Genomic DNA, 26,304 nt, shown 5'->3' on the forward strand with positions numbered 1-26,304 from the left:
AGAGTGCTTAGAAAGGAAATCAAGAAATAGTTTCCACAGGAAAGGGCCTGGAATACTGCACTATTACAATCCATACAGTTCCTGGAGTTCTTACAACCCTCAAATGATTGCACTCACTGTTTTCTCTTCCCCCGCTGGCTTCTGTGAGGTATTCCTTTGCTGGTATTCCTTATTGAGGGCTCCTCACTCATCCCCAGCAACTGGAATCTCATCACGTGGTCCTCAGGTGTGTGGTGGCTTGCAGTCACCTTCCAAATGCAAAGCAAGTGCCCCTCCCACAGTCAGCCCCCCAACCTCTGCTGCTTGCTTTTTTATTTTAATGCCAGATCACAGCTGCTGCAAGTTTACTGCTATTTGCCTTTATGTGCCACACCATGTGGAACCCTGCATCTATACCTAAGTGGTTTTGTGGTTTCATTTTACTTTTCTCTCTCTCTCGGTCAGAAAAACAAAATCACTTCAGAGATTTTAAAGTAAGAATGTGTAGCAAGAACTTTTCTACAAATTAGTAGTTTGGACTGTTTGTCTTTTTTTTCATTACTTAAACTGGCATGTACGTTTTTAGCATACAAAAGTTAGCTGGCTTTATTAGAATGTTGTATGAAAAGATACACCAATAAAATTAATATTACTACCGTCCTTTAAAGCGAAATTTCTTTGGAATAATATGAACAGCGTCAGAAGGGGGAAGTACTGGGTTGTGGTCTTTCTTACACTGATAAGCTTCAACTGAAGTTAATTTCCTCATGCATATAACACTGCTTCTATGCAACGTGTCGGTTGTGCAAAAGCTTTCTCTGTTACCAGAGGCGGAAAAAAAAAATCTCAGACCTGATAAAAATACCTTTCCAACATGAGTCTTTTATTAATAGATATTAATTTTGTTATGATGTCTTCATAAAATAGGCATTTGTCCAATTTATTCAGCTGTGCCCCAGACCTCAGCAACCCCATTAACAGTGACGGCATTTTGGTACTGCCCTACCTGTTCTTCACCCGAGGCAAGCAGAAGTTATAAAACCAGGAATTGCTCTTGGCAGCAGCTTCCATTCTGAAACAGCTACTATTTTAATTGTGATCAGCACATTAATTATCCACTGGCAAACAAAATCTGTCCATCTGGAATTGTTGTTATGTTCCACTCATGTGCACTGGAACAACTGATGTATTTAGCAATGACCCCTTAATTAATGTGCATCAAACTGTATACTCATGAGAAAATAACATTCCGCTTTTAAAATTAAAAGGTAAATTTCAAAAGATGGAGCAATATTAGCCATTTTACATTGTTTTCTGCTTCTGCTGCCAAACGATGCATCTGTTAAAACACAAAGACACAAACGATTTGGGCCTACCAGTCAGTTATCGGTAAGATGCTGACACCGCCACAGAAGAAGTAACCTCCTCAAATATCCTTCAGAGTTTGAGCAAGCACAGTCTAGCAAGAACAATCACAAATTGTAAAGAAGCAGTCTTTCACTACATGGTTATGAATACTAACATTGGGGTTGGTTAACTTAGAATACTGGAAAAAAAAATGTCAGTCCAAACTGACCTGAAGTAATTTGTGTTTCAAATCATATAAACTTTCAAAGAATTTAATCTTTCAACCTTATTTATAAAATTTATTAACATTCTGTGTGAAAAACTTCTATATTTGATATTCATTACAATGTGATTCATTGTATGAGGTGAGTCATCCTATGAGGTGATTCTCTATATATTGTAAAATGACTGAAAATGTTAAAAATGTGAATTTTAGAATCTAAAATGTAAGACTTGAGGGAGAAGTTACAAGAGCATAAGCTTAGAGTAACATTCTAGAAGATTTTCAAGACAATTCTCAAATCAAATAAACTGGGTATTTGTTAAAACTCCTACAGCTGCATTAATCAGCATGGTTCAAAGGGATAAAGAAATCAAGCTACAACTGAAAGTTTATTGAATCCCAAAGAACAAAAAAAGTATCCAGTTCTGGTATAAATACCTCATTCCCACCAAATCCACACACAGAATCAATGTGGAAGCAGTGACACCTGGAAAGGACATACAAATGTGCAGGCCAAGAATCATCACATCATATCATACCAGTAAGAGGAAATGCTGCTGCCCAACTTAACAGCTGAAGGTGTTGCAAATTCTGATCTACACTTAACACAGTGAGACTTCGCTGAAGGCATCCCGAGCGTGTCTTCACCAGAATGCATCCAGAGTTGTACCTCTCCGCAGGAAACGTGTTTTTTAAAATCTTTATCATGTAACACTACATAAGGTAAATATTAAGCCAACCTGAAAAAAAATATTGGTTTTGCCAGTTCCCACCTGGGCCCTCCAAACTCATGATTGGGCCCCGTTGTGCTTTCACTCTCAATGGCAATAAGAGAAGGATGTATTTAAGAAAAAAGAAGATAAAAAAAAAAAAAAAAAGTTTTCCTCCCTGGGACAGAGACAGGAGAAATCACATCTAGTGGAAGACTAGATTTTATTTTCATTGTTTAAAAATCTCTATGTAATGAGCTCATCATCTTTGTTCCAGAATTCTACAGGATTTGGGAACAGCTTTAAATTTGGGGGTTAGTAGGATGCCTTGCAGCCTTTTAGCTAACACATCTTTTTCTTTGGTGCTCAGGGCTACTTCAGCTCCAGAGCAAGCCCCTGGGAGCTGCTCAAGCAAACAAAGCACGCTTTATTCTCTCCTGCTAGGGTACAACGATCCTGTGCCCACAGACTTCTCACGAAGAAAAAGTCTGGAACGTATTTTAGGTAACTTAATTTCTAACAATATAACGTGTCCTTGGTGGCTATGATGCAAACTGTTAGACAAATAGCTATCACTTAGTTTCCCGGTCAGAAAAAAAAAAAGAGAAAAAAACAAACATATCCAAAGACAATACAAGTCCTTGGATGTCTCCAATGTGCTTCACCCTTCAGGGCTCTTCCTCCTCCCCTTCATCATCTACTTTAGGTCGGAAATTTTTCCTATTCTTCTTCTTACTGCAATGGAATCCAACTGTTTCCACCGATGGCTCTTCACTTGCACCACTAAACCTTGCACTAAGCTTACCTTCTGTATTCAGGCCCCTCGCCATCACACTTTCTTCCTCCTCTGTTGCCTTTCCACTTCCACTCTCTAAGTGCCCCAGCTCCACCTTATCCTCCTCCCTCAAGTCATCAGTCTTCTTAAGAGACTTCCCTTTCAGATCTGTTTTCATGTGTTTCTTATCAACCTCCCCTGCTGATGTTTTCTTTTCTAGTCCATCAACACCCCTTTTTATTGGTTTGGTGAAGACAATCCTCCCAGCTCCACAGCTGGAAGGGTCCTGGTTGAAGTATGGGGTGTAGGTATCTTGGGTAGCTGAGCTGTGTTCCTCCCCTCTTTTCTTCAAACCCTCTAGAAATTCCATGGCCACTGCCCTGTTAGTCTTGTCAGTAGACTCCGAAACTCCATCTAGGCTGTATTTGGTCCAGCGCTCTGGGTGTGCCACATAGTCAGGCACTGCAGGAGAGGTTTTGGGAGCCTGCGCAGGTTTGGCTTGCTTTCCCGGGCTTTCTGGAACCACACTACTTGAAACTGTGGCTGGAGGCAATGGACGCTTAAACCTCCCATCAACAACATTATCTTCAGGCATTGAGGGCACAGACAACTTGGCTGCCTCTTCCAGGCAATCAAAAATGCTCTGGCTACGGAGAGAGAACATAGAACTCATGCCCCTCAGATGGAATGGCTGGACAGGAGATCTGTGACTGCTGTTTGAAGAGTTGGGGTTCTCCCCTGGTCTGTAATCCCCATCATCTACAGATGGCTCCTCAGGAGATATTGTATCAACTTCTGCTTCATCCGCTAACCCCAAATCATCGGAATCAGAATCGCTGAGTGACACTGTGTCTGAGGGCAGAGCTCCTTCGTAGTCTGTGGCACCATCAGCCACTATCCCCAGAAAGGGTTCACCTCCATCCTGATCTCCCATCTTCGAGCTGTCACTCGATTGAGGTCTTTGATGTAGGCCCAGGAACAGCTGCAAATACGCTTTTCCAAATGCCCAGCAAGTTTAGTGCCTAGAATACAAAGGAGCATAAAAATTCAACTGTGAAATGAGAACTAAGTATGAGACTATCATTCTGTGCCATTCAAAACAATTATTACTGCAATAGCACAGGCAGTTGTACTTCAGGGATTCCTAAGCAATTTTGCTGGAAATAAACACATTAATTAAGGAATGAATGCACGTTAACTTTAAAGACTTACACAAGACTCAATACAAGAATATGAAGTAATGAAAAATAGCATTGCACACCAAATTTCGTTAGAGGTTACAGCAGGTCCAATTACTAAAAGATGAGCAGAAATTTTTTGAGCAATCTGCATACCCCATAACTGTCTTACACATCTTCCAAGAGAAAGCAATGACCTCTCCAAATTCCCCCCTGCATTTATCATACTGTATAAATCCACAAAACCACATCCTAATCTCTCACACTTTCTTTTGGCCATTACGATTCTTTACTGCATTAGCCGCTTTACCTTCTGTCCCAATAATCGTCACATTCTGCCTATTATAAAGGACACTATCACTGATTGAGGTCTGTAGCAGAGAAGCCACAAAAAATATCAGGGCTGCAGTTTCAGGATTGCTTTAAAGTAGCACAAAGTACAAGCTCCACTCCTTCCTTGGCTTTAAGCTCTCATGTCATTACTAGATTCCTGGAATCACCAAACAAGCCAGCTCAAGAAATCAGTCCCACTGGATTAAGAAAACTAATCACACATGCCACGCTTGTGCATGGAAACAAGGGGAGGGTGCAACCAAGGGTTTGCGAGAGCTGGCCCTTCAGTCAGTAAAAGACAGTGTGATCTGAAGCCTGACTTCCAGTAGTGACTGGAATATCCGATTCACTCTGCCACCTGCTTGAAGAGTACCTTGAGAACTGAGGCGGTTGATGATCACACTACCGCTTGCCGGGCAATCAGAAACAAGAGTTGGCAAACACATGCTTCAGTTCAGCTCGCAAAAACATGACTTACAGAAACAGTCCTAATACATTATTAGAATAAGCTCAACTACCTAATTATATGTCCTGCTGAAACGATGCAGTAAACAGACACGGAAAGTCTGTCAGACATGGAAAGTCTGTTAGACATGGAAAGTCTGTTAGTCACTCACTTTCTCTTGAGACTGAGTCAGCTTCCCCTCCTGAGGGTCAGTTAAAGCCACCAAAGATCTCAGCACTTCCACCCTAGAAAACAAACATTTCCATCAAGATATTGGAAATGTAGTTTTAAAATTATTTTTAAAAATAATTCCTTCCCCTTGAATCATCCAAAGCTGCAGAACTGAGTTCTAAATGTGACAGAAACTCACGCTAGTATAAAAGTCTGCAGATATTCCTGGATTTTTGGCAAAAGAACACACAGCCTAAGAAGACAGGCACCACTATATTTACTCAGTCTCCACATTCACATTGCCAGCCTTACTCTGGAGAACAGAAGAGAGGTTTTAAAAAAATAAAACTGTAATTTGCATATGCAGTAAACCATTACTAAATGAACAGTATTGAATGCAGCTAAGAAAATATAATAGATATGCACTGCAAGTACTAAATGCTGCAAAAAAAGAGACCATGGATACCACAGAGTTGTGTTTTCAAAGAAAGGTCATATTCACAGTTAGGGACAGATTTTCATGACTCATTAAAACATAGAGAAACTTCTGAAGAATTCAGCAGACCAAGTGCTCTGTTCCATGTAAAGCCTGTCTGTCTTTGACAAAAGGGATCTGAAGACTGCTTTTGAAAACACTGCCCTCAGTGTAACCCCTAAATGGGAAATAATCATCTGAAAATCATACATCCTTCTACTGAGTTTTATAACACATGAAAGTAATGACTAAAACCCAAAAGACATTGAAGCGCATGACTGACTACTAAAACAGCTGTTTTCAGACAGCAGCGTAAGTGTTCGTCACAGACTGTGAATGAGGGTATCTCTTGTCTGAGGGCAGTTACACAGAAAGGAAAAGTTTTGCTCCTAAGAAGATGTTTTAGCCTTAACAGCGTTAGTGGCCAAGCATAATGACCCTTACAGCACCCCAGACAGACTCACAGATTTGTTACAGTGACGTGATCACAGCACAACTCGGGCAGGATGGTGTCTCTCTGGATGGGAAGGTCCCCATTAGACTCTTCCATCCTGGTTTTACTCAGACAGGCTCTGTGCGTCCTCCTGCAGCCTGTGAGGAAAACAGAGACCCCAGTCACTCCAAACCACGGCCAAGAGTCTGCTCTCATCGCAGAACGAGCTCTGCAGCAAAGCCTGCCGGCAATCCCCAGCCAACCGTAGTGCAGTCCTTCGGGACGGTGCCCGCAGAGGCTGCTAGGCCAAGAAAGCGGGCAGCAGCCCTCGGGGCCTGGCCCACACCTCCAGTGGGCACCCACCCCGGGGAGGGGGAAACGACTGAGCGAGCCCCCGGCCCTGCCCAGCCTCGGCCGTCCTGCCCGCCCGCCCCGGGCCCAGCTCCCTGCCCCGGGCCGGGATCCTGTTGGATACAGCCCCCCTACCCGCCTCGCAGGCCTCTACACCCCCGGGGGCTGACACCGTCCTCCAGCCCCCACACCCTTCTCCTCACGACACAGGGGCGCTCGGAGCCCGCCGCTCCCGCTCAGCGCGGCGCACGGAGGCCGCCGGCACACCGCCACCTCCGGGCACACGGCGCGAACGGCGGGGAAGGGGGAGGGAAGCGCCCCGTACCCCAGCACAGCACAGGCCCGACGCCTCCTCACGGCGGCCGTCCGCCTTCCCGCCTCTCCCCGCCGCCGGCAGCCGCGGCGACGGCCCCGCGCGAGGCGCGCTGGGACACTGAGTCCCGCCCGGCCGCCACGGGGCAGCACCGTGCGGCGGCGAGACTACAGCTCCCAGCAGGCCAAGCGGCGCGGGGGGGGCGGGAAGAGGGAGGGGCGCCGCTCCCCTCACCGCCTCTCTCCTTTGCGTCCCGGGAGTTGTGGTCCGCTGGCTGTCCCCCGGAGGGGGACATTTTGAGAGACGGGGCGTGGGGAAAGTATCACGGCCCTGCCGCTCCCCTCCGCGGCGCCGGGCGGACTACAGCTCCCAGGGTGCACCGCGCCGGCCGCTCGCCCGCCATTTTGCAGCCGGTGGGGAGGTGCTGGCGCTGCCGCCTGCGCAGCGCCGAGGTTGGGGCCCAGGCGTGCAGCCGGGGGCGGGGCCGTGGTGCTGGCGGCCGGGAGCGGCTGGTAAGGCACCCTCGGGCTGGCCGGCGCCGGGAGGGGGCCGGCGAGGCGGGCGCCGCCGCCTAGCTAAACGCTCTGGAAAAAACATGTCAAGCAGAGCTTTTTTTCTCATCAGAAAAGCAGCGTTTGGCCACAACGAAAGCTTCAGCGGAATGTCGTGTTTTTTTGTTTTGGTCTTTTTTTTTTTTTTTTTTAATTTGTATGTATTTATTTTCTAACCAGAAAATCCCAAGTCGCTTGGTGCATAAAACCACTATCCATAAAAAAAAAAAAATAAAGTTTCCATTGTCTGTCCCAGAAGAACGTTTTTGTGTGTGCGACGAGAAGTGGAATTCTGTCTGAAAATGTTGGTGCTGGCCAAAGATGCCTGATTTTTTTTTTTCCCCCTTCTTTCAGAAAAATGTTTAAATTTTCAGTGGAAATACATTTCCTGAGTGGCTTCAATATTTAGCTTGTTTAGCCTATGTTAAGGAAAAAAAAGTTTTGCTGTGCTGGTGGGCTGTGCCAGCATGTGGCCCAGCAGTTCGCAGGGCTCGTCTCCACCCTTTCGCTGGGTCAGGCTCTTACTGCTGTGCCTGGCCCTGTGGCTTCATCGTTGAATTAAATTAATGCCTGCAAAGGGCCTGAGCCTCTAAAGGTCGTGCCTTTAACTCTTCAGATCACCCTGCTCTGAGGGATTTGCTGTAGGCCTTGAGTATAAGCAAAGCTCATCTATGCGATCATTTCGCCACAAAAGAAGAAATTACCATGTAGCCCCAACTTTGATTTTTAGTGGCACTTTTAAATTTTTTCCTCCCATGGCATCCCAACCCTGCTGCATCACCGGTTGCTTTGCCGATGGGTGTGCTAGAGGTAAAGCTGCGGCCGAGGAGACTTCACTGGATCCCTTCAAGTGGGGCCCCACTGTGAGTCACCCATAATATAAACTGCAGCCACTCCATTTGCATTGTCAGTTTTTAAATATATACTTTTGCCTGCTGGAGTGTTGCTAACTATGGTAATTTATGAGACAAGGGCTGCGTTTGGAATACATTTGGCAGTGATGATGAGGTTAGCGCAAAATGTCTTCTGTCTGGCTGGAGTCGTGCTGTAGTTTTAAAACAGCTCTAGAGGCATTTCTCTGTTTGGTGATCCTCTTTTTTTAATGTATACACATTTGGTAGTACGGTTACAGGCATTTAAATGGCTTGCCAGCTGGAGGGAGGAAGAAAGGAAAACAAGAGTCCTGGTAGGTGTTCAGGATCGTATAGGAGGAGGGTAGTAAACAGGCAAAGGGAGCCAAGAGTAAACCACGGGTGAAGGCTACCAGTGCTGTGTAACACTGTCTAGCATGCAGGGGACACACCAGGAGTGAGCCTCTGAGGGTGCTAAGGAGCAGGCAAGAACGTGGAGTAAGCGGTGGCATGCCCTGTTTATGTAATACATCGTACAAGCAGGGTACACCACGGACTAGTGCAAACGGCAGTGCTCTTTTTGTTTTAGGGGCTCAGGGGGGCAGAAGAGGGCTACACCACCTCCACTGTCTCCATCACCCATGGCTGTGGGTGCCTTCAGGGACAAGCCCCATTCCCCCATTTCCAGAGGCTACAAGTTTTCTATTTGCCAGGATGCCGTGTATGTTGATGACCTTCAGAAGGTGGCTGCACCCTTTTTCTCCTTCCTGTATTTTTGCAGAAGATTTAGTATCGTGCAGTGCGGAGAACCGGGTATGAGCTAGCTGCTTTTTCTCTGGTGGCTGAGGACAAGACGGTTTGCAGTGGTAGATATGCTGGTGTGTTGGGATTTTCGCTATTGCTTGGTGACAGCTGAAATAAAAATAATGAGTCAGACTGAAGATGAACAGATGGTAAAGCGTTTTCCCCTTGCTGGCATGAACTAAGGTGGCTTGAAGAGAGATGGGGGGCTGGAAGGCAGATCTGAGCTGCAGTGCAGGACATCATCCAAGTGAGCGGGCCGCGTCCGGTGCGCGGGCTCCGAGGGCTGGCTCCCTTGCAGAGATGGCCCCACGCGTCTGCAGGAAGCCAGCGCGTCCCTGCGTGGTGTGTACAGCCGCATACCAGTCTCAGCCCCGTTACTGGGCGCCTCGCGCTCCTTTCTTGCAAATAAATCTGTCATTCGTCCCCCTTCTGGTAACTGTTTCCGCTGCTCACTGGCAGGCTCCTGCTGCTTCTGCGCTCAGAGCCTGGGCTAGGCGCCTGCAGGGACCGCTGGCCCCTCTCCTCGCGGCTATAGGAAAAGCGGCAGGTGAGTCCACAGCAGCTGCTCAGATCCTGCAAGCCAGACAGAGCACTCGGATGCATTTTCACCATCTCCTGTGTCTGGAAGGAGTATGGCAGTTTGTCAGGTATGGCCACAGGCAGCTGATGCTGGAGCTCCTGAGGGGAGGTGGGGAGGGAAAGGAGTATTTTCCTGCAGGCAAAAAGCAAAAGCACAGTAGTGACCACTGCATCCTCCTGCGCTGGGAGAAGGCAGTCGCACCAAGCCAGAATGGGTACAGGCTGAAGGAAATAATTTGAGTTGCCCTCTCCCATTTACAGGAAGGAAAGCCTACGGATGGCCTTGAAATCCCCTCGGGGTGAGCTTCCCAGATTCAGTGCTTGACATCACCTCTCTTCTACACCGAGCTTTGCTTACCTGTTTTACTTTGCACTCTCATTTGGTCCCGGCTGACACAGCTTAGATTTATTCCAGTGCTGTTTACCCATGTTGGTGCTTTCCGGCATTAAGGTAACTACATAAAATCAGTTTCTGTGGAGTTGTAATGTAGACAGGCTATCAAGGTCTTTAACAACTTGGTTCTTCACAATAACAATGTTATTGCCGGCCTGGAGAGGACCTGCCGGGAGAACCCGCAACCCCTTTTCTGTTAGAGACGCTACATGTGTGGGAGGGAACTGAAGTCATTTAAGAGCAAAATTAATACTCTCTGCAATTATTTTAAATTTTAAAAAGAAACAAAAACAGTTGGGAGTCTCTGTTCATTGCAATTTAGCTACAGAATATTTGTACTAAAAGAACCCTTTCTCCTAATTCTTGCTTCTTTTCTTTCCTATCAGCATGCCTGATAGTAACATCAATAGCGAAGGACTGACAGAGGTCGTTGGAACCAACTGAGGGCCATGAAGTTAACATTAAGGAAAAAAACAAAAACCACAAAACCTTAAAACTCCCCAAACCTCTTGTTAGAACATGACCTGTAGGGAGCTTCATTAACCAACACAACTTTGTAGCCAACACAGGGCTTTGTATTTAACACCAGTAACCCTTGCCCAAGGAAATCTTACCGGTTTACTGGCAGCTGGCAGGCAGGGTGTTGTGCGTGCGCCGTCTTGCCTGGCCTAACACCAACACCTCTTCGGTACTCCACAAAGCTGTGTTGTAACATGAGGGAATGCCCTAGTAAAGCAGGGCCAAGAAACATCATTTTTTAAAAAGAAAAATAAAAGGTGTGATTAAACTCTAATTAGAAATGTTACTTGCAACCACTGGCACTTGAGCTGGGCCATCTAAACCCAGTGGAGAAACGCCAGGTGGTCCACATTGGCCTGCCTGGCTGCAAAATTTATGTACCCTCTAATATATCTGCAAGCGTGAAAACAATGCAGGTTTCAGTTATGCAGCATTTGAATGGCTGGGAGGTGTCTTCTGTTTGCTCCGGGTCCCTGGGCTCTGCAGTGAAAGCATCAGGCCGCCCGCACCAGACAAGCTGCCAGAGGTTGCCTGAAGCGCTCGCGCCGGAACACTCTTTGCTTCTGCGCTCTCCCGCTTAGGCTATGCCCTGTGCAAGGGGATCTGATGCTCCCCGGGCTGAAACTGAGAGCAGTGGGCAGACAAAATTACACAGATTAACAGCGTGCCTCTAGTTCAACTGCACAGTGTAGTACCAATGTGATTTGGGATTTCTAGCTTGTCTTTATCACTTAATCAGGAGCTAGTCAGGTAGTTAATTGTTTGCCTCTCCCCTTCAGCACCCACTAATGGCAGATGTTCCTTCAGGGGGGCTGTATTTCCACTCTCTCTTCTTCTCCAGCACAGCCACAGCTTCCCAGCCCTACTGCAGCCCTGCCAGTAAATGAGGTTGTTGAAACCACTTTTTTTTTTCAGAACAGTCTCCTCTGTTGGCAGCAGCTTGCCCTGGAGCTGAAACTCCCTCCTCTCCTCTAACTGGAAGGGTCACGCTGCCATGCCCAGCAAAGGAAACGTTGGTTCAGAGCAGGAATGTGAGCATTGCCACTGTCTAACACATCCTTCATCACCGAGCCTGGCAAGTGGAGCTGGCAGGCAGAGGGAGGGTGCGGCCGGCATCCAGCAGCGAGGGTGCTTTCCTCTACAGAAACCTCCTCCATAAACAGCTCTCGCATGGGAGAGCTGGATACGGTTTTTTTGCCTCCTGTGGGAACATTGCAAATCTTGGTTAGAGCTTAGACGACCTCTTATTAGGGAATGGACATAAGCAATCTATACCTGTTAGTCCCAGCTGATTTACTAGGAAACAGTTAGGCACATTGCTACTTACAACACAATCAGCCCAGAAGCAGCTTATGAAATAGAGCTCACCAAAGCAAAACATACATCCAAAACTCCTTGTTAGAAACAGTCTAGAGGTTTTTTTTTTTTAAAACCAGTTTGGGACGGGGGAGGAAAAGAATTCCACTGGAAAAAATCCCAACTTGGTCTGGCTTAGAAGATTTCACAACTGCATTTTTATTTTGGAAAATTGTTGTTTCACAAAAAAAAGATTCCACAGCCATATTCCCAGGAATCGGCAGTCCACAGTAAGGTCTCCAGTGACTTTCCAAGTCCTTCAGGCCTCTAGAGAAAATGTTTAAGAGAAGCGTAAGCCAGGGTTGTCGGTGCAATATGAGAACAAGCGGGCTGCAAGCGTTCCACCCACCCCTTCCCCTCACAGCAGTTTATCCATGTGGCCTCACATGCTCCTACACAGCAGGACTGCTGTTTTTCCAAGAATAACCCGTGACTTCACTTAACAGCATCTTAAAGGGGCCTGGTTTGCCCAGTCCTCTCCCAGCATCTCAGCTCAAACATCATGTACAGTTCCTCTGTTTCGAGCACGTCGGTGTTAACACACGGACCTGAGGCGCAAACAGAGGGGACTGCATTTCGCCAGGGAAGGTTTAAGAGCCCAACTATGCTTCCAGGCTGAGGTCCCAAGACACATGCCCTGGATGCCAAATACGCACTGTGCTTTGCCAGTTTGTTTCCACTATCGTTTCTCCCCCTGATGAACACCAGCCTGAGTCTGACAGTGACTCACCTCAGCTTAATCCAAGCTCCAGAGGCAGGAATAATTTTATCCCCATCTGGAGCAACAACACAGCACCAAAATCCAAATGTTTCAAGGTGTGAAGCAAAGAGCATCACATTCATGGGAAACCACCTAGAGGGTCAGCTGAGGACTGCATTCCCTGCAGCCCAAAGGGTCAGCTGAGGACTGCATTCCCTGCAGCCCAAACTGTGCTTGAATACAAGAACGAGACAAGCCTGTTCCCTTGGAAGATGTGGCAGAAATCTGTACGCGATGGAAAGAAACAAGACCTGACAACACATCATTAAAAATCCACTAACAAGGGGGTTTGCTTTGTGGTTTTTTTTTATTGTTTTTAAATATCACTTTTTTTTTCTTTCTAGAAGTCATCATGTCTGACTCCATTAACATTCAGGTAAACAAGTGAAAGAAACAGATGGGCATGATCTTGTAGCACAGGCACAGCCGCCGGGAGCAGGGCTTGCCTTTCTTTGCGGCAGCTGAACATCGCTCTCCCTCGCCCGCCATTACCCCCCTCTCCGTACCGGCACGGGCGATGGCTGACAGCCGCCGCGGAACATTCGGGCTTCAAACGCAGCGAGAAGTCCGAGACAGGGCAGAGAAAGGCAGGCAGTTGTGGGATCACAGCACTTGCCCCCCCGCCTCAGCCAGGCTTTCCCCTGATGGCGTGGAGGGGCATTGCGGTGGCAGCAACGGTGGCATTACCAGACCATCCGCAAAACTCAGACCAGCCCGGGTGGCAGCAGAGGGCATTTTGGGCCATTTTCGGTCACTTTAGGAGAAGCCCCTTGAGTGTGTGCAGTACTGCCACCACAGCCCCCCTGAATTTCAGCACAGTCACCCTATTTTGCAATCCACATTAGCTCCCCCACAGCTGTGCCCCCCTGCCTTTGAGGGGGGGCACAATTGCAGCAGCCACCGCTGCCAGCAAGCAACCTTTTTGCCTTTCCTCAGCACCGTTCTGGATGCGTCCCCAGCCTGCCTGCAGGCCCCCCTCCCAGAGGCTGAAAAAACCCCATGCTGTTGAAGCCTGGTTCACAAAGCATCCTGGTGTTAAGGTTAACTAGTTGTAAAACTGCAGCGGTTCATCACACTATGCACGCTATGAGAAATGTTTATTAAATTGATTTTTGTTTCATTTCTTTAAAAAAAAAAAGGCAGAGAGAAGTTAAACACACTGCTTTGTGGCATGCTCCACAGTATGAAAAAATCCCAAGCATTCAGTTAAGCTGCCAGCGGCTCTGTTTGACCTTTCGATGTGGTCTTTGAACTTAGACCCTGGACAGTTGACTCTCCTCTTCCCCACCAGCCTCTCTCCTCCTCCCTGCTTCAGCTCACAGCCATTTTCTCAGCTGTCACTAGCTCCAGGAGGATGCTTCCCTGGAGAGGGAGGGGTTTGTATTTACAGTCCACAATTTCATCCTTAGTTTGTTTTTGGGGGTGCAGAGGGGAGCAGGACAGGGCCCCGTGTGACACACACAGATGCACAGGTATGCAGGAGAGGGTCTGAAGCAGGGCAGGGGTACTACCTAGTGTTTTTTTCCCCATCACCTCAGCCAGCTTTGAGACGGACCAACTGGCAGAAGAGCCCTGTTGCTTTTGGATCCTGAGTGCTTGCAACAGGGTGAGTCCCCTCAGCCCTTCACGGCTCCTTCTCTAGTTTGTTTTAACTCAGGTCCAGCTTCACAGGAGGCCAGCGTAGAGGAGACCCAAGTGGGTAGTTTTTTCTGTGAGGGTTTCTCAGCTACTACATCGTTCTTAAGCATGACGGTTCCTCTCTGTCCCTCTTCTCCCAGGGCTGACCCGTCCCTGCTACAGCTGATGACTGTTCCATTGAACATGGGAACTCTCAGCTAGTAACTGTAAAGAAAGCATTACCCTCTCCCTGCAAAACTCCTTCTGCCCCCTCCCATGACCTGTCCAGCCACTGTCTGTTTTCCTTCTGCAGCACCTTTCCTGCAGAAGCTGCAGGGACAGGAGGTGGCCCAGAGAGCTGCCTCTGGAGCTCCCCACAGTGACAAGCCACCTCTGAAATGAGCCAGAGAGCAAACTGCAGCCCGTGAAGGACATGGTCTGAGCAAACGTCCTGCTCCTCTTCCTCCCACAGCTCTCAGACTCCTCCAAGTACCACTTCCTCCCAATTGCTCCTGCCTGGGACAACCCAGACCCCTAGAGCTACGATGTCCAAGGACAACCTGACCTGCATCGAGACCCAGTCCGTCTTCAAACAGAGCTCCAGCTACGTACACAGCATCAACTGAATACTGAACAATATCAAAAATACAATATAAGAAAACAGAATTGAAATGCTTAATGGCATATTTATACACATTTATCAACAGTCAACAAAAAAGGCGGCAAGTTACACATCCATTCTGTATGCTAACAATCCCGATGCACATATATGTAAACACACATGCTTGGCTGATGCATATACATATAGCCACATAACAGAGGAGACGACCTGAAGGAGCTACGCTGGGGAGCCGGGGAAGGGATTACCTACTGCAAAACCTCATCCCATTCTCGATGTGCACAACGTGGACATTCAGGGCAGTGTTGCTTTAAGGCTATTTCTAAGGCTGAATCTTTTCTTGTCCAACCCCTCAAACCGAACTTCTGTGAAGCACTTCCTGCTCTTACCCAGCACAACTTTTTATATATATATATATATATAAAGATATATATTTACCTATATACTTTTTAAAGCCCTTACATACTAAAAGGCAGGAAGAGGAAAGGGGGGAGTGGAAGGGGGGGAAAAGCCTCCGAATGGATCAGTTTGCCCCACTGCAGGAATTTCCTATCCTGTAGCGGCAAAGGCCACGGCAGCCACAGGCAGTGGACAAGGTGCTTGTTTAAAATGATCATGGGTTTCCCTCCCTATTCGATCTGAAGCTCTTTGCAATGAAGGGTGAGAGTGAAATACTTCAAGAAACAGAAATATTCTTGAAGTGGGGAAGGTGATCACTAGTTTCAACTCCTCCCCTTACCTGCTTTGAGGCAGCAAAGAGCTGAGAGATACTATCATTTCCAGCTCAAGTGCCCGTACGGCTAAGGAAAAGGCTTTGCTTAAAAATATATATCTATAGAACTATACATATAGATCATCTTTTTAGAGACACTCTGATTTTATTACATAGCTCCTGGGTCACTCTCCCCCTCTATCTACATGGTAACGGAGTGGCATACAACAGAAGCCACATAACATCGAATTAGCAATCAAAGCTTACCAGGTCACAAGAAAGTGTTTCAACTGGTGCGATCTAAAATCCTGAATACCCTTGCTTGGGTAAGCTGATCTCCTGCCGTTGATGTAACTGGAAGTGGAAGGTCTTAAAAGTAAACTCTTTTGTTTTTGCAAAATCAGGTTACGACAATTTCCCAGCAACGTTACAGTGTGCGACATTATGCTATAAGTAAGGAAAATTTCACTGAACAAGAGAGTGATGCAAAGATGAAATTTTAAACATGTATGCATGTGCCTGGGAACCCCCAAGCATCATCCTGCTATACATAAATGCAGGATTTCTAAGGTTAAGGACTTTTTTTTAAAAAGTTTTCTTCTTTTTTCCAATATCATTTGTATGCAAGCATTAACTTAACACTGGAAACTTAGTACAGAACTAGACTTTCCCAAAAACATATGTCTATAAAGAAACATTGAAGAAGGTTAAAAAAGTGACTTCATTTTCAGTTTGTTATATTTGAAAAACTGGGACTAAAATTCACTCTCAGCCACCAACCCTTTAATGCAACAAATCAATGGAAATGAGCCAATTTATGAAATCACAGCCCCAAGAAAAAACCCACAAAAACAAAAAGCCAAAAACACCCCCACTCTTCAGAGAGTAAAAAAATTTAAGCATGACTTCTGTTAAGGGTTGACCTAGCGATGCACACAGGTCGGAGAGGAACAACGCGCCTGCGTTTCCTCCGGGACACATCGCACGCAGGCGACGGGGGCTGTTTCCTCCCCTCTCCTCTCTCCCAGGCTTCGGGCAGCCAGCCAGGCTTCCCTACGGACAGCTTGGAAACACCAGGGAGTCAGGGTGATGGTAGGAAAAGATGAGTACAAATGAACAAAAATGCTAAATCCTGCTACAGCATCCAATTACGTATATAAAAAAAAGTCGGTGTTGAAAAAGAGAATAAAAACCAAGGCAAAGTTTTCTGGTAACAGGCTGCAGCCTTCCCCTCTGTACATCTTCCACCAACATTATTTCTGAGTTACGGGGGGTGGGGAAGGGGGAGGAAGGACTCCATCTCCTGCTATAGCTGCTTTCCCCATCACACAAAACTGATGTGTAACTAACTCAGCCACAAGGATATGGGAAAGTTTTATTTATTTAAAAAAAAAAAGTACTTCAAAATAAAAGTGATAAGTACTGTATGGTAATATTGGAAGTATTTATATACATCGTTTTCTTTGTCTTTTGTTGAAATGTCTCCTGGTCACTTGGTGGCACTTGGGGTCCCCTCTAGCGCCGTCCGCCCTGCTCCCCCCTTCCCCTCCCCAGCTCTCACGGCTCAGTAGACAGAGCTGTTCCTTATGCCACAGCACAGCACCATGCTCAGGATCATTTCAAAGATCTGTTGGGAGACATGGGGGCACCAGTGAGGCACCGATCGGTACGATGCAGGAGCTTCCCCCCCCCGTCCCAAGGTCCCCCACTCCACATAAACACTCTCATGCCAGAGATAAGGGCAGAGATGCTATGTCTTCACTGCTGTTTTCATTAGGAGTTGGCCAGTTCGGGATAAGATGATGTTCTCCCCCTTCTCGCTGTCAGCAGTGGTGGTACATGGCAAGCCTGCCAGCTATGCAGCAAATACTTTGAGATCACTCCGGCATTACAGCCCAGCCTTTGCACAGGCGCTGGGTTACCAGCCCATGCCACCCACCGCTCACAAGGGAGCAAACCCACCATGGCAAAGCAAGCAAATCCCTTCCCACTGCAGACCCCAGTGACAAAACACATTGGCCTGAGAAATGAGAGGTTTTGGAGGCAGCAAGGAGGCTCGACGGTGCTCTGCCCTTCTGGATGGGGGTGCAGGGGCTCCTCCTTTACTGTGCTTGCCCCGGGCACCTGCCCTAATGTCCCAACTCCCCGGAGGGATGACGAAGCCCTTGGTCTCGCCACGTCGCAGAGCAGCTGGGGTGCAGAGGGCTGGCGCTGCATGCTGAGCTGCAGGGGCATCCAGAGGAGAGGGACGGATCCATCCCAGCTCGAACAGGACCAGGGCACCCCAAGGTGGCTTTTCCCCATCCCAGAACAGCAGGTCACCATGCAGTCACACTTACCATGATCACAGCGACCACGATGGCAGCAATACCAATCAGGTACAGCTTCCCAGAGAACAGCTCATCAATTTTTTTGTGGCAGCTGGAGGACTGAAGCAGAGAAGTACACCGGTCAGAGAGCCTGCTTTCCTCTTGCCTGCCCCTGACACCCAGAAAAGCAAGGCTGCTTCCCCCCAGTCCTGCTCATGTTCCTGGGTCCTGGCTCTAGGACTTCCCACCAGCCTTCACCCCTCCGTGCCTGCCAGCCCCCTCAAGCAGGAACAGCAAAGGAAGAACTGACGGGAACCTCCGACATCCCTCTGCACCATCCCCAAATAAATGAAATCTCTATCCTTTATCAATTTCCCAATAAATCCCCAAATTTCCCTGGTAGATGAGTTTCCTCGCAGGAGCTGCGCTGAGCAAAGAGCAGCTGTGCCTACCTCAATAAGGTTTTTCAGGAAGGAGTCCTTCTTTGGGCAGAGGTCATCTCTCCACAAGGGAGTGATAACTCCTATTGCATTATCAGGACCGCAGCAGTCCAGCTACATGGAGAGAGGGAAAAAAAAAACAACAACAAAACCCCAGCATTAGCAGACAGCAAACACTCATGCAATGCTCTCCCCACCATTAAACATCCTTGAAGCCACCCAAGACCGAGGAGGCATCTTGGAGAGGGAAACAAAGGAGGGGGAATAACTCTCCAAATTCCCATTTTTTCTTTCCGTGCAATGCAGCTGCTTCCCACAATACTCCCAGAGAGGTCTGGCATTGGTATCCTGGAGGGGAGTGAACCCAACTCTCTCTCAAGATTTTTGTTTCCTGCTGAGCAGAGGAAGTATCGGGATTAGTTCCTCAGAGCAACGTTTTTCTTCCATTGAATTTTACTTAAATCAGGGGTGCTGAGGTAAACGAAAAGCATTAATTAGAGCTCGGACCAGACTTCCCAGCACAGCGCGAAGGACAGAATATTGAAGAGGGCGCAACTCTGTTTCTTGACATGTAAGAACGGCAAACTTGACAGACTAAGACCTGCATGTAGTATCATCTGCTTTAGACTCTGCTTTTCCCATTCATTTTCCTGACCCCCATTTTTAATTCTCCTTCCTCCCACATTCTCATTTCCTCTGGCTGCAAGAAACTCCTCTGCAGAGGAGATTTCAACATAGAGCTTGGAAAGCAGGCAGCAAAATCCCAGTGCTGAGAACACATTTGATCCAGTTCGCTCCTAAGCATCAAAAACTCCAGTGTTGCCTTCATTCCCTGCCCGAAGACTTGTAGTTCAACTTACTTCCTCGGTGGGGAGGACCAGTCTATGCGCAGCGACAGTCACTCCTCACCACCTACCCACTGACTACCGCATGCAGAAGTTAACTGGGTGTAACTCACACCATACAGGATCCTATCCATCAGCGGTTGCTTTGGCCAACTGCACGTAGCCTAAGCAGAGCGTGCAGCAAGACCGCTGACATCTTACCGTTTCATGAAAGGTCTTCACTACAGCTTTCCCGTTGTTCGTCTCCGATTCTGCCATGAGCGCTTGCTGAAACGCTTGATCGTAGAACTGCTTCACATCTTTGGCTATCTAGGAAAGACAGGGGAAAAACTCCCTTTCAGCCAGAGAAGAAGGAGGAAACCCATCCAGCAGCTGTGCCTGAAGGGGACAGGTTCCCTCTAATGGCACTCACAGGTAGAGGAGCAGTTTTTAAATAGATGTGGACCCCGTTTATTTGCACAGGTGTGTGAAAAAAGGCCTGCCTTTCATAGGGCTCAAGTCCCTCCAGCCATAGCGTGTTAAGAGCAGCAAATATTAAGAACCTCATCCACCAGTCAGCAGGTTCCACCCAACGCTATCCAAGTGCTCCGTGAGCTCTCTCTAGCAGGCAAAAACAGCCAAGGCCCGGAGGGTGAACCACAAGATCTGAGATAGCCTTCAGCCTGTGTGGATTTGCTGTTGGGCTCAGGAATGCAGAAATGGCTTCTTCTGAACCACATGGAGACAAAGCAAGCAGGTGACGCATTTCCCACCGAGGCTGCAGAGGCAGGACACGCTGGGGAAGTCAGAAGGAGGTGGGGTGCGCAAGCAAGGCCATCTAGGTATGGGCACCTCGGCTCCCTGTCTGGTTCGGAGGGGACGGCAGAAATTTGGGAGAGGTTGCACACTAAAGCCTAGTGAGGCAGCTCATTTGGGTCAGGAAGCTTAGGTGCTTTTAGATGGATGTCAAACTCTGGCTGGGTCTCTGCCTGGAGCTGAGCACCCCCATCCTGTACATGGCTATATGAGAAGTCTCATCTGTACTCTAGCTCTGCCACCTGGGCTGGTAAACTGCAGCCACCCATGAGGGTCTGCTCCACAATTGCAAAAGCCCCGCATTTTCAAGGAAACTGGCTTTGTGGCTTCTCCTCTAACACCCTCCAATAATTTGGGAGAGACAGATGAAAGTAGGACATGCAAGAAAAGCAAAAGAAAAAAATATGGCAAGTACGAAAGGGAAAACATGTTCCAGAACATCTGCTCTTGGCAGTGCAGGCTGGATTAGCACATGAAAAAAGGTGCAGCAAGAAGGAGCATGATTTCAATCGGTTATCCCAGCATTTCTCCATCACTGCTCAAAAAAGTTTGCTTTGGAGAGCGATATTCTCTGATCAAATCATTTGATTCTGTTACATGGAAAAAAATACAATAATAATCCTACTTCTTGCCTCCCCATCCTGCATCTAAAGCACCTCCAAGAAGGCTGGCTGAGGGAGAGACTGCCTCCAGCTTTGTGGAGAGCATCTTGTGCCCGCAAGATAGGAGATGCCTGTCCCCCCAAGGGGCTGCAAACCCAGGGGGAACGGAATCCCTGCTGGGAGCAGCTCTTGGTGCCTGGGATCATTCAGCGCTTCCCTCCCAGCCTGTGTTGCTCCCGAGATGCTCCCGACCGAGGCGGGGAGAAGCAAGCTGCCTGCCTTGTGAGCGGGGACTTCCAAAGAGCCTGATCATCAATCAAGGCTGCACAACCAGCTGAGGCCAACAGACTGCCACCGTTCATTTTAAACTGCAAAATTAATTTTAGGGGCTGAGGTCATTGCTCTTGTACTGGCAAATCCTAAGTTTCTCAGCTTTGTGATCTGATGGCCAAGTGCCTTCTCCCCAGCACAGAAAGCAACAGCCACGGGGTCCCTCCTTACTCAAGCTTCACTTTTTTTGCTGTTGGTTCAGTCGCACATCTTGGACTCTTCAGGATTCACAAACTAACATCTGCAGGAGGCACAGCCCCTCTGCAAAGGTTAATTAGCTCGCCAAAGTTGCTAGGAAACAGCACCCTGCCTGCATAATAATATGTTTGGCCACGGAGGAGTTTATTCCGGTGAAGTCATGCTCTCTCCAGTGAATGACTACAAGGGTGTTCCCATTCACGGCCGAGCTGGTCATCTGTGGCCTACGTGCATGTGAAAGCTGAGCAGGCCACCCCCTCCTTACACAGCTGGCTTACGTCTCTTAGTAAACACATTCCCTACTCTGCCAGAGTCTAACCTTGCCTTTGCGCACAAGCAGTCCCCTCCTCTCCTCCCAACCCTCGACAGCTGAGTGATCGACACCCAGCCCGCTGCTTGCTGCAGCATGGCTGTGGAACCCACGTATTGATCGTTTTGCTCTTTGAGACCAAACTCTGCATGTGTGCAAGCACATGTGACCGTAGCGAAGGGAAGGTGTGCAGAAAGGGAAGGTGAAAAGCTGCAATTTTCAGTCCTACCCTTTATCTAATCCCCTCCAGCCAGAGGACCTCATCCGAGCAGTCCCTAGCAGGGTGCCTGAGACAGACACGTGACTTCTACCCCTCGCGCGTGCATGGCATATTGATCAGCAGCAAGCTCAGTCCTGGCAGATGAACAGCCTGAAGGGGGTTATATGATACTGGCAAAGAACAGGAAGCATCAAGCAATCCTGTTAATGCAGACACAGGCTCTCCCCAGGTGGTACTCCCTCCCTTCGGGGCCACATGGCTGGGTTTGTTGTTTGCTGTTTGGCACCTAGGATGTGCAGGTGGCTTCTCTTCATGGCTTTATCCATGAATCAACTCACACTGTGACTGACAGTGTAGCAGTAAAGAGGAGACCCCAGCGAGACAGGGCTAGTTTTAGTCCAGACATTGTACTATATACCGTAAGGGACAGCTGCTACCATCAAGTGCTCACATTTAAAGTTCATCAGCCTGGCCAAGAGTAGTTGGGTGCCCTGCCTGGATCACACCGCTAATCCAAGCCCCTGTGACTCAGTCTGGGAGCAGCTTATGAGCAAAACAGCTAATGCCAGGATCTGCTGCAGTTCTGCCCCAGCCTCCCAGTCCCACAAATGCAGGTTTCAGAGTCATCTTACTTGGTCTTTGTTGACAAATCCCCAAATTCCGGCCGCAACTTCACAGGCAAACAGGATCACCAGGCAAGTGAAGAACTGCAAAGACAAAACAAGAGAGGGACACTTAACGTATCTGGCTACAGGCAAAAGCAGCCATTAGGTGGGTAGAGGTGTGGAGCGGCATTTCCACTGATGGAGGGGATCAGAGCAAGGAGTCGCTTGACTTCAAACCATTTCTTCTCTCATACACGCGCTTAGCCCAAACACATTTTCCTATAACTCATCGGATGCCACCCCATGTCCAGACTTCCCACTGGGAGTCCCTGAGTGGGAAAGCAGAGCCTTTCCCACACAGGGACTGGCAGGGCTGAGGATGCCCTGTGCACCACAAGACACATCGCTCCTCTTCAGGCACCTGCAGGACCATCCAGACAAGCTTCTTGCTCTGCCACAGATGCTCCGAGAATGGGAATTGCCAGTGCAGGGTTAAAAGCACACTTCAGCTACTGAGGAGCTGCAGGGCGTCAGGGTGTGATTTATGGCCAGCTCTCTTGGCATCCACAGCCCTGCAAGGCTACTGCAGTTTTTTGCATAAATACCAACACTGATGTTTTCCCACAGTCCCACCCTGTTTGTGCAATTCCAGCACTCCTCCCTGCCATCCCCCCAAAGCCTCCCTCTGTCCTTTTGTTCGGATCCCAGGAACACATTGTGATGGTTGGTCCGTTAGACAGGGAATGGGAAGCCGTAAAGCTCATACATCAGAGTCAAGAGACAAGGCACGGACAGGCGTGCTTCACACACAGCCAACGTTACCTCCGTGACAACATCACCCTCAGTGACTTCTTCCTGGGAAAAGCCCCAAACTGGGAGAGTTGCCATGGAATTAAAGAAGCAAAAGAGGTGAACGCAGTTAGGGGAAGACAAAATCACAGTATGGGGTGGGATAACAGCCCCTGGCTCCTGGGCAGTCTCTGTTCCAGAGACATTCAGGACATTTTCTTCAACAACAGAGGAAAGGGGAGTTTCCAGAATGATGCTATGACCTGGCTCTCACGTGCAAGAGCAAAGGGTTATCAGCAAAATGGAAACAGGACTATTGATCTGACAGCAGGAAAGGACTTCCACATCCTTGTCCAGTCCCCGAACAACCAACTCCTATTTAAACACTTATCTATCCCTGATCCTCCAGGAACATCTTAGGGGGACTGGGTCCCACATCCCCCCAAGGAATCACATCACCCTACATCATGGGCGTGATGCCACTGTAATTCTCTGGTTAAGCACTAGGGCTCACTCTTGCAGTGGTCACTCTCCAGTGAAGGGACGGCTTGTTTATCCCAGATTTGGAGGTACAACCTCCTGCAGACTCAAGTTCTGCAAGCTGCCTGCAAAATCCCAGAGATGCAGCTTGACGCTATGGGAACACTGCGGCATTCCCGGCCAGGCGGTCGGATGTGCCCCAGCCCCTTCCTGGGGAGCAGAGCCCACTCCATGATGAGTGCCTCCCTCCTGCCTTCCTCGGGTCTTGCCGCTCAGCTTCCATGCTGCCTTTGGCACAGGATTTTGATAGTGTGGAGCCTCCCGGTACTTCCCCTTTTGCAATAAGCCTATAGTCACTCCATCAGTTGGCTGCAGGAGAGGGGAGAGTGGCTGCTTCCCTCCAACACCCTAAGGATGCTGCCTGGAAATGTCCTTGGAGCACAGCGGGAGCCTTGGCCAGTGGAAAGCGTCATCACGAGGTGTCTCCAGCCTTCTCTTGGCAAGCCAAGGTGCGAGCAAACACGGGCAGCGCACAGCAGCTAGAGCTGCTAATTTCAGCCAAAGCAGCTGGTTTCCCTGTCAGGCCTCAGGTACGTTGTACCATCTGCCCTTCTAATCCTCTTTCCAACTTCAAGAGGGAGCGAAGGGTAATTCAGGTGCTGTAATCGCTTGCGTTAACAAAAAAAAAATAATCCAAAGCCGCTAGACCTCACTACAACAACCCTTGTCGGATTTGTGCGCGGGCTCCTCCTGTTCTCAGCAGCAGCGATAATGCCTGCAAACTCTTACAGCAGCTCTCAGCCACCAACGGTCAGAGGTGCTTTACAAAAGCTGGTGAGAAGCACCCCCTTCTTATTGGGAAACAGAAGCGACTAGAGGTGAAGCCATCTGTGAGAGCAAGGGAAAGCAGCTCCATTTCCCTCTGTCCCAGTTGAATCCACACCCGTGGGTCACTACACCACCACCAAGAATCTTCCAGCCCAAAGACACCAAGTGCTGGAAAGTCCTTTCAGGTTTTTTTTTTGCATTTCTTTTTAAGATATATATTTTTTAATGTTTTAACCCTCCAATTTTTTTTTTTTTTGGCATTGAGTTAAAGCTGAACCACATGTGAGAACTTGCTTTAAATAACTGGGTCTCCCTTACCCCCAAGGCAAAGGCTTTTGGTGTGGCTACAGTTTATACAATTAACGTCATCCCGTGCCAGGAATCCCGAGCTGCTGCCTCCCATCAAGGACGCCTGTAGCACTTCAGTAATGGATTTTCCAGGATGTACCTAGACGTCCTCACTAAGATATTGCGGGAATTCTTTGCTGTTTCCTTGTCCAAACAGATAAAAATAGCAGATGATTCTTTAAAAGAACTGGAATCGCCACAGGCAGCCTTGAAATGGAGTGAAAGGGGAAGCTGCAGGTGACATCAGGTAGGAAAGAGAGTTTAGTGGGTGCTTGGTAAGACAGCCAGACCATGGCAGGGAAAAAGGCATTGGGGGGGGTGGTTCCCATATAACAGAGAAAATGAATCTCCAAGAATCCTGCTGTTTGCACCGCTTCTGCTACGCTGCTGGCTCCTGCCTCTGTCCTGCAGCCAGGCACGAGCGGGAGTTTGCAGCATGCCTGCCAGCTCAGCCGGAGCGCCAGCAGGCTGGGCAGAGATGCCCTTGGCCAAACAGCGCTGCCTTGCTCCTTGCAGAGGTCATCTAGCTCCCACCTACGCGCTCACGCGTCCTCCCAGCCCTGTTCGTTGCAAAAGTCTCCAGCAAGGGAGGTACGGCCGTGCGCCGCCCGGCAGGAGGGACGTGGCAGGGACATCACGGTGCCAAGCGGCACCCAAAGCTTTGTGTCTCTTACCGTTCCCAGAAGGCACTGAGACTCCTGAATAGCACCGTAGCATCCCAGGAACCCCACAAACATCATGACGGCTCCGACCGCGATCAGGATGTAGATTCCTGCAAGGGAGAGCGAGAGGCAAACACATTACTGCAGAGCTTTGTACGGCAGCATCCTCGCGCCTGGCTGGACATGCTGGCTCCCCGGGGCGGCTAATTAGGGGTGTGCAGAATGAAGGCCTAGGAGATACGAGTAGAGGTGGCAGCAGACATAGTAGAACAACACAACATACACGAGTCAGATCTCAAAGTGTTTGAAGCCGCTTACACTGAAACTTAAAAACCCCATCACCCCCAAAATCAGAGGAAATGCACAGAGCTTGAGCAGCAATAGGCAGAGGATGGAGCAGGCAAGATGAAGGCTTTACAGCATCCTCAAAGCTGCAGTGTGGGAGTTCCCATGGCATACATACTGGTTTAAATATTTAAGCAGAGGAGATGAAAATTATTAGTTAGCATATCTTTTAAAATAAACAATAAGGCATATGGTTTATTTAAACACCATACAAATATTTATCCAGCTAACATCTTAAAGACAGGCGAGCCACAAAACTAAGGGGAAAGCACTGCTTAAGCATCTAATTTAATATAATCTGGCTTTTGTTTATTATAGGTTCTTCTACAGAGAGGAAGACATTTTCTACTTCAACTTATTAAATTTGCACAGCCAACTTATTCCATAACTAGTTCAAAGCTTGGAAAGTAGGCATTGAAGGGGCTCAGAAAACAGAGGAATGGAAGTTTATTCATCCAGGAAATATGAGCTTAGCTCAAGCCTCAGGTCTGCTGCCACTAGTAACCACCATGGTCTCACCAGCCAGGAGATTGGCGAGACCATGGTGATTACTCGGACAAATGCTACCAGCTCAGTTAAATTTGTTTCCTTCTCCAGAACCACAGCTTTCTCGTGTTGTATCCCATATTTTAGCACATTTTTGATTAACTAACATTCTCAAGTATTGTGGTTCTACTACTTTGTAAGTGAATCCTACTTTCCA

General features: G+C 48.2%; 2 protein-coding genes across 3 annotated transcripts in view; both read right to left on the reverse strand.

The window, feature by feature from the left end:
• Positions 1-841: 841 nt before the first annotated feature.
• On the reverse strand, positions 842-6,831 carry TSSC4 (tumor suppressing subtransferable candidate 4). 2 transcript variants are annotated; one of them, XM_068398843.1, is made up of 4 exons: positions 6,746-6,831; positions 6,101-6,227; positions 5,163-5,235; positions 842-4,056 (listed from the first exon to the last, which is right to left on the reverse strand). In XM_068398843.1, the coding sequence occupies exon 4, from the start codon at positions 3,966-3,968 to the stop codon at positions 2,928-2,930; it is 1,041 nt and encodes a 346-aa protein (XP_068254944.1). In that variant the 5' UTR covers positions 3,969-4,056; positions 5,163-5,235; positions 6,101-6,227; positions 6,746-6,831; the 3' UTR covers positions 842-2,927. The 2 variants fall into 2 exon arrangements, with proteins under 2 accessions (XP_068254944.1, XP_068254943.1); XM_068398842.1 differs by lacking the exon at positions 5,163-5,235.
• Positions 6,832-13,627: 6,796 nt separating this feature from the next.
• The window catches only part of CD81 (CD81 molecule), a 37,930-nt gene continuing 25,253 nt past the window's right edge, over positions 13,628-26,304 (reverse strand). Inside the window, exons 3-8 of the mRNA XM_068398861.1 lie at positions 25,269-25,366; positions 22,177-22,251; positions 19,291-19,398; positions 18,257-18,358; positions 17,835-17,924; positions 13,628-17,122 (exon numbers count right to left, since the gene is read on the reverse strand). Of these exons, the coding sequence (XP_068254962.1) occupies positions 17,060-17,122; positions 17,835-17,924; positions 18,257-18,358; positions 19,291-19,398; positions 22,177-22,251; positions 25,269-25,366 (536 nt within the window). The 3' untranslated portion in view covers positions 13,628-17,059. The remainder of the gene's footprint in view (positions 17,123-17,834; positions 17,925-18,256; positions 18,359-19,290; positions 19,399-22,176; positions 22,252-25,268; positions 25,367-26,304) is intronic.

This window comes from Nyctibius grandis, chromosome 4, assembly GCF_013368605.1.
Source record: "Nyctibius grandis isolate bNycGra1 chromosome 4, bNycGra1.pri, whole genome shotgun sequence".
In the NCBI taxonomy this organism is placed as follows: Eukaryota; Metazoa; Chordata; class Aves; order Nyctibiiformes; family Nyctibiidae; genus Nyctibius; species Nyctibius grandis.

Coding starts and splice junctions, on each gene's coding strand:
- TSSC4 (XM_068398842.1), bottom strand. CDS start 3,968: ATGGGAGATCAGGATGGAGGTGAACCCTTTCTGGGGATAGTGGCTGAT.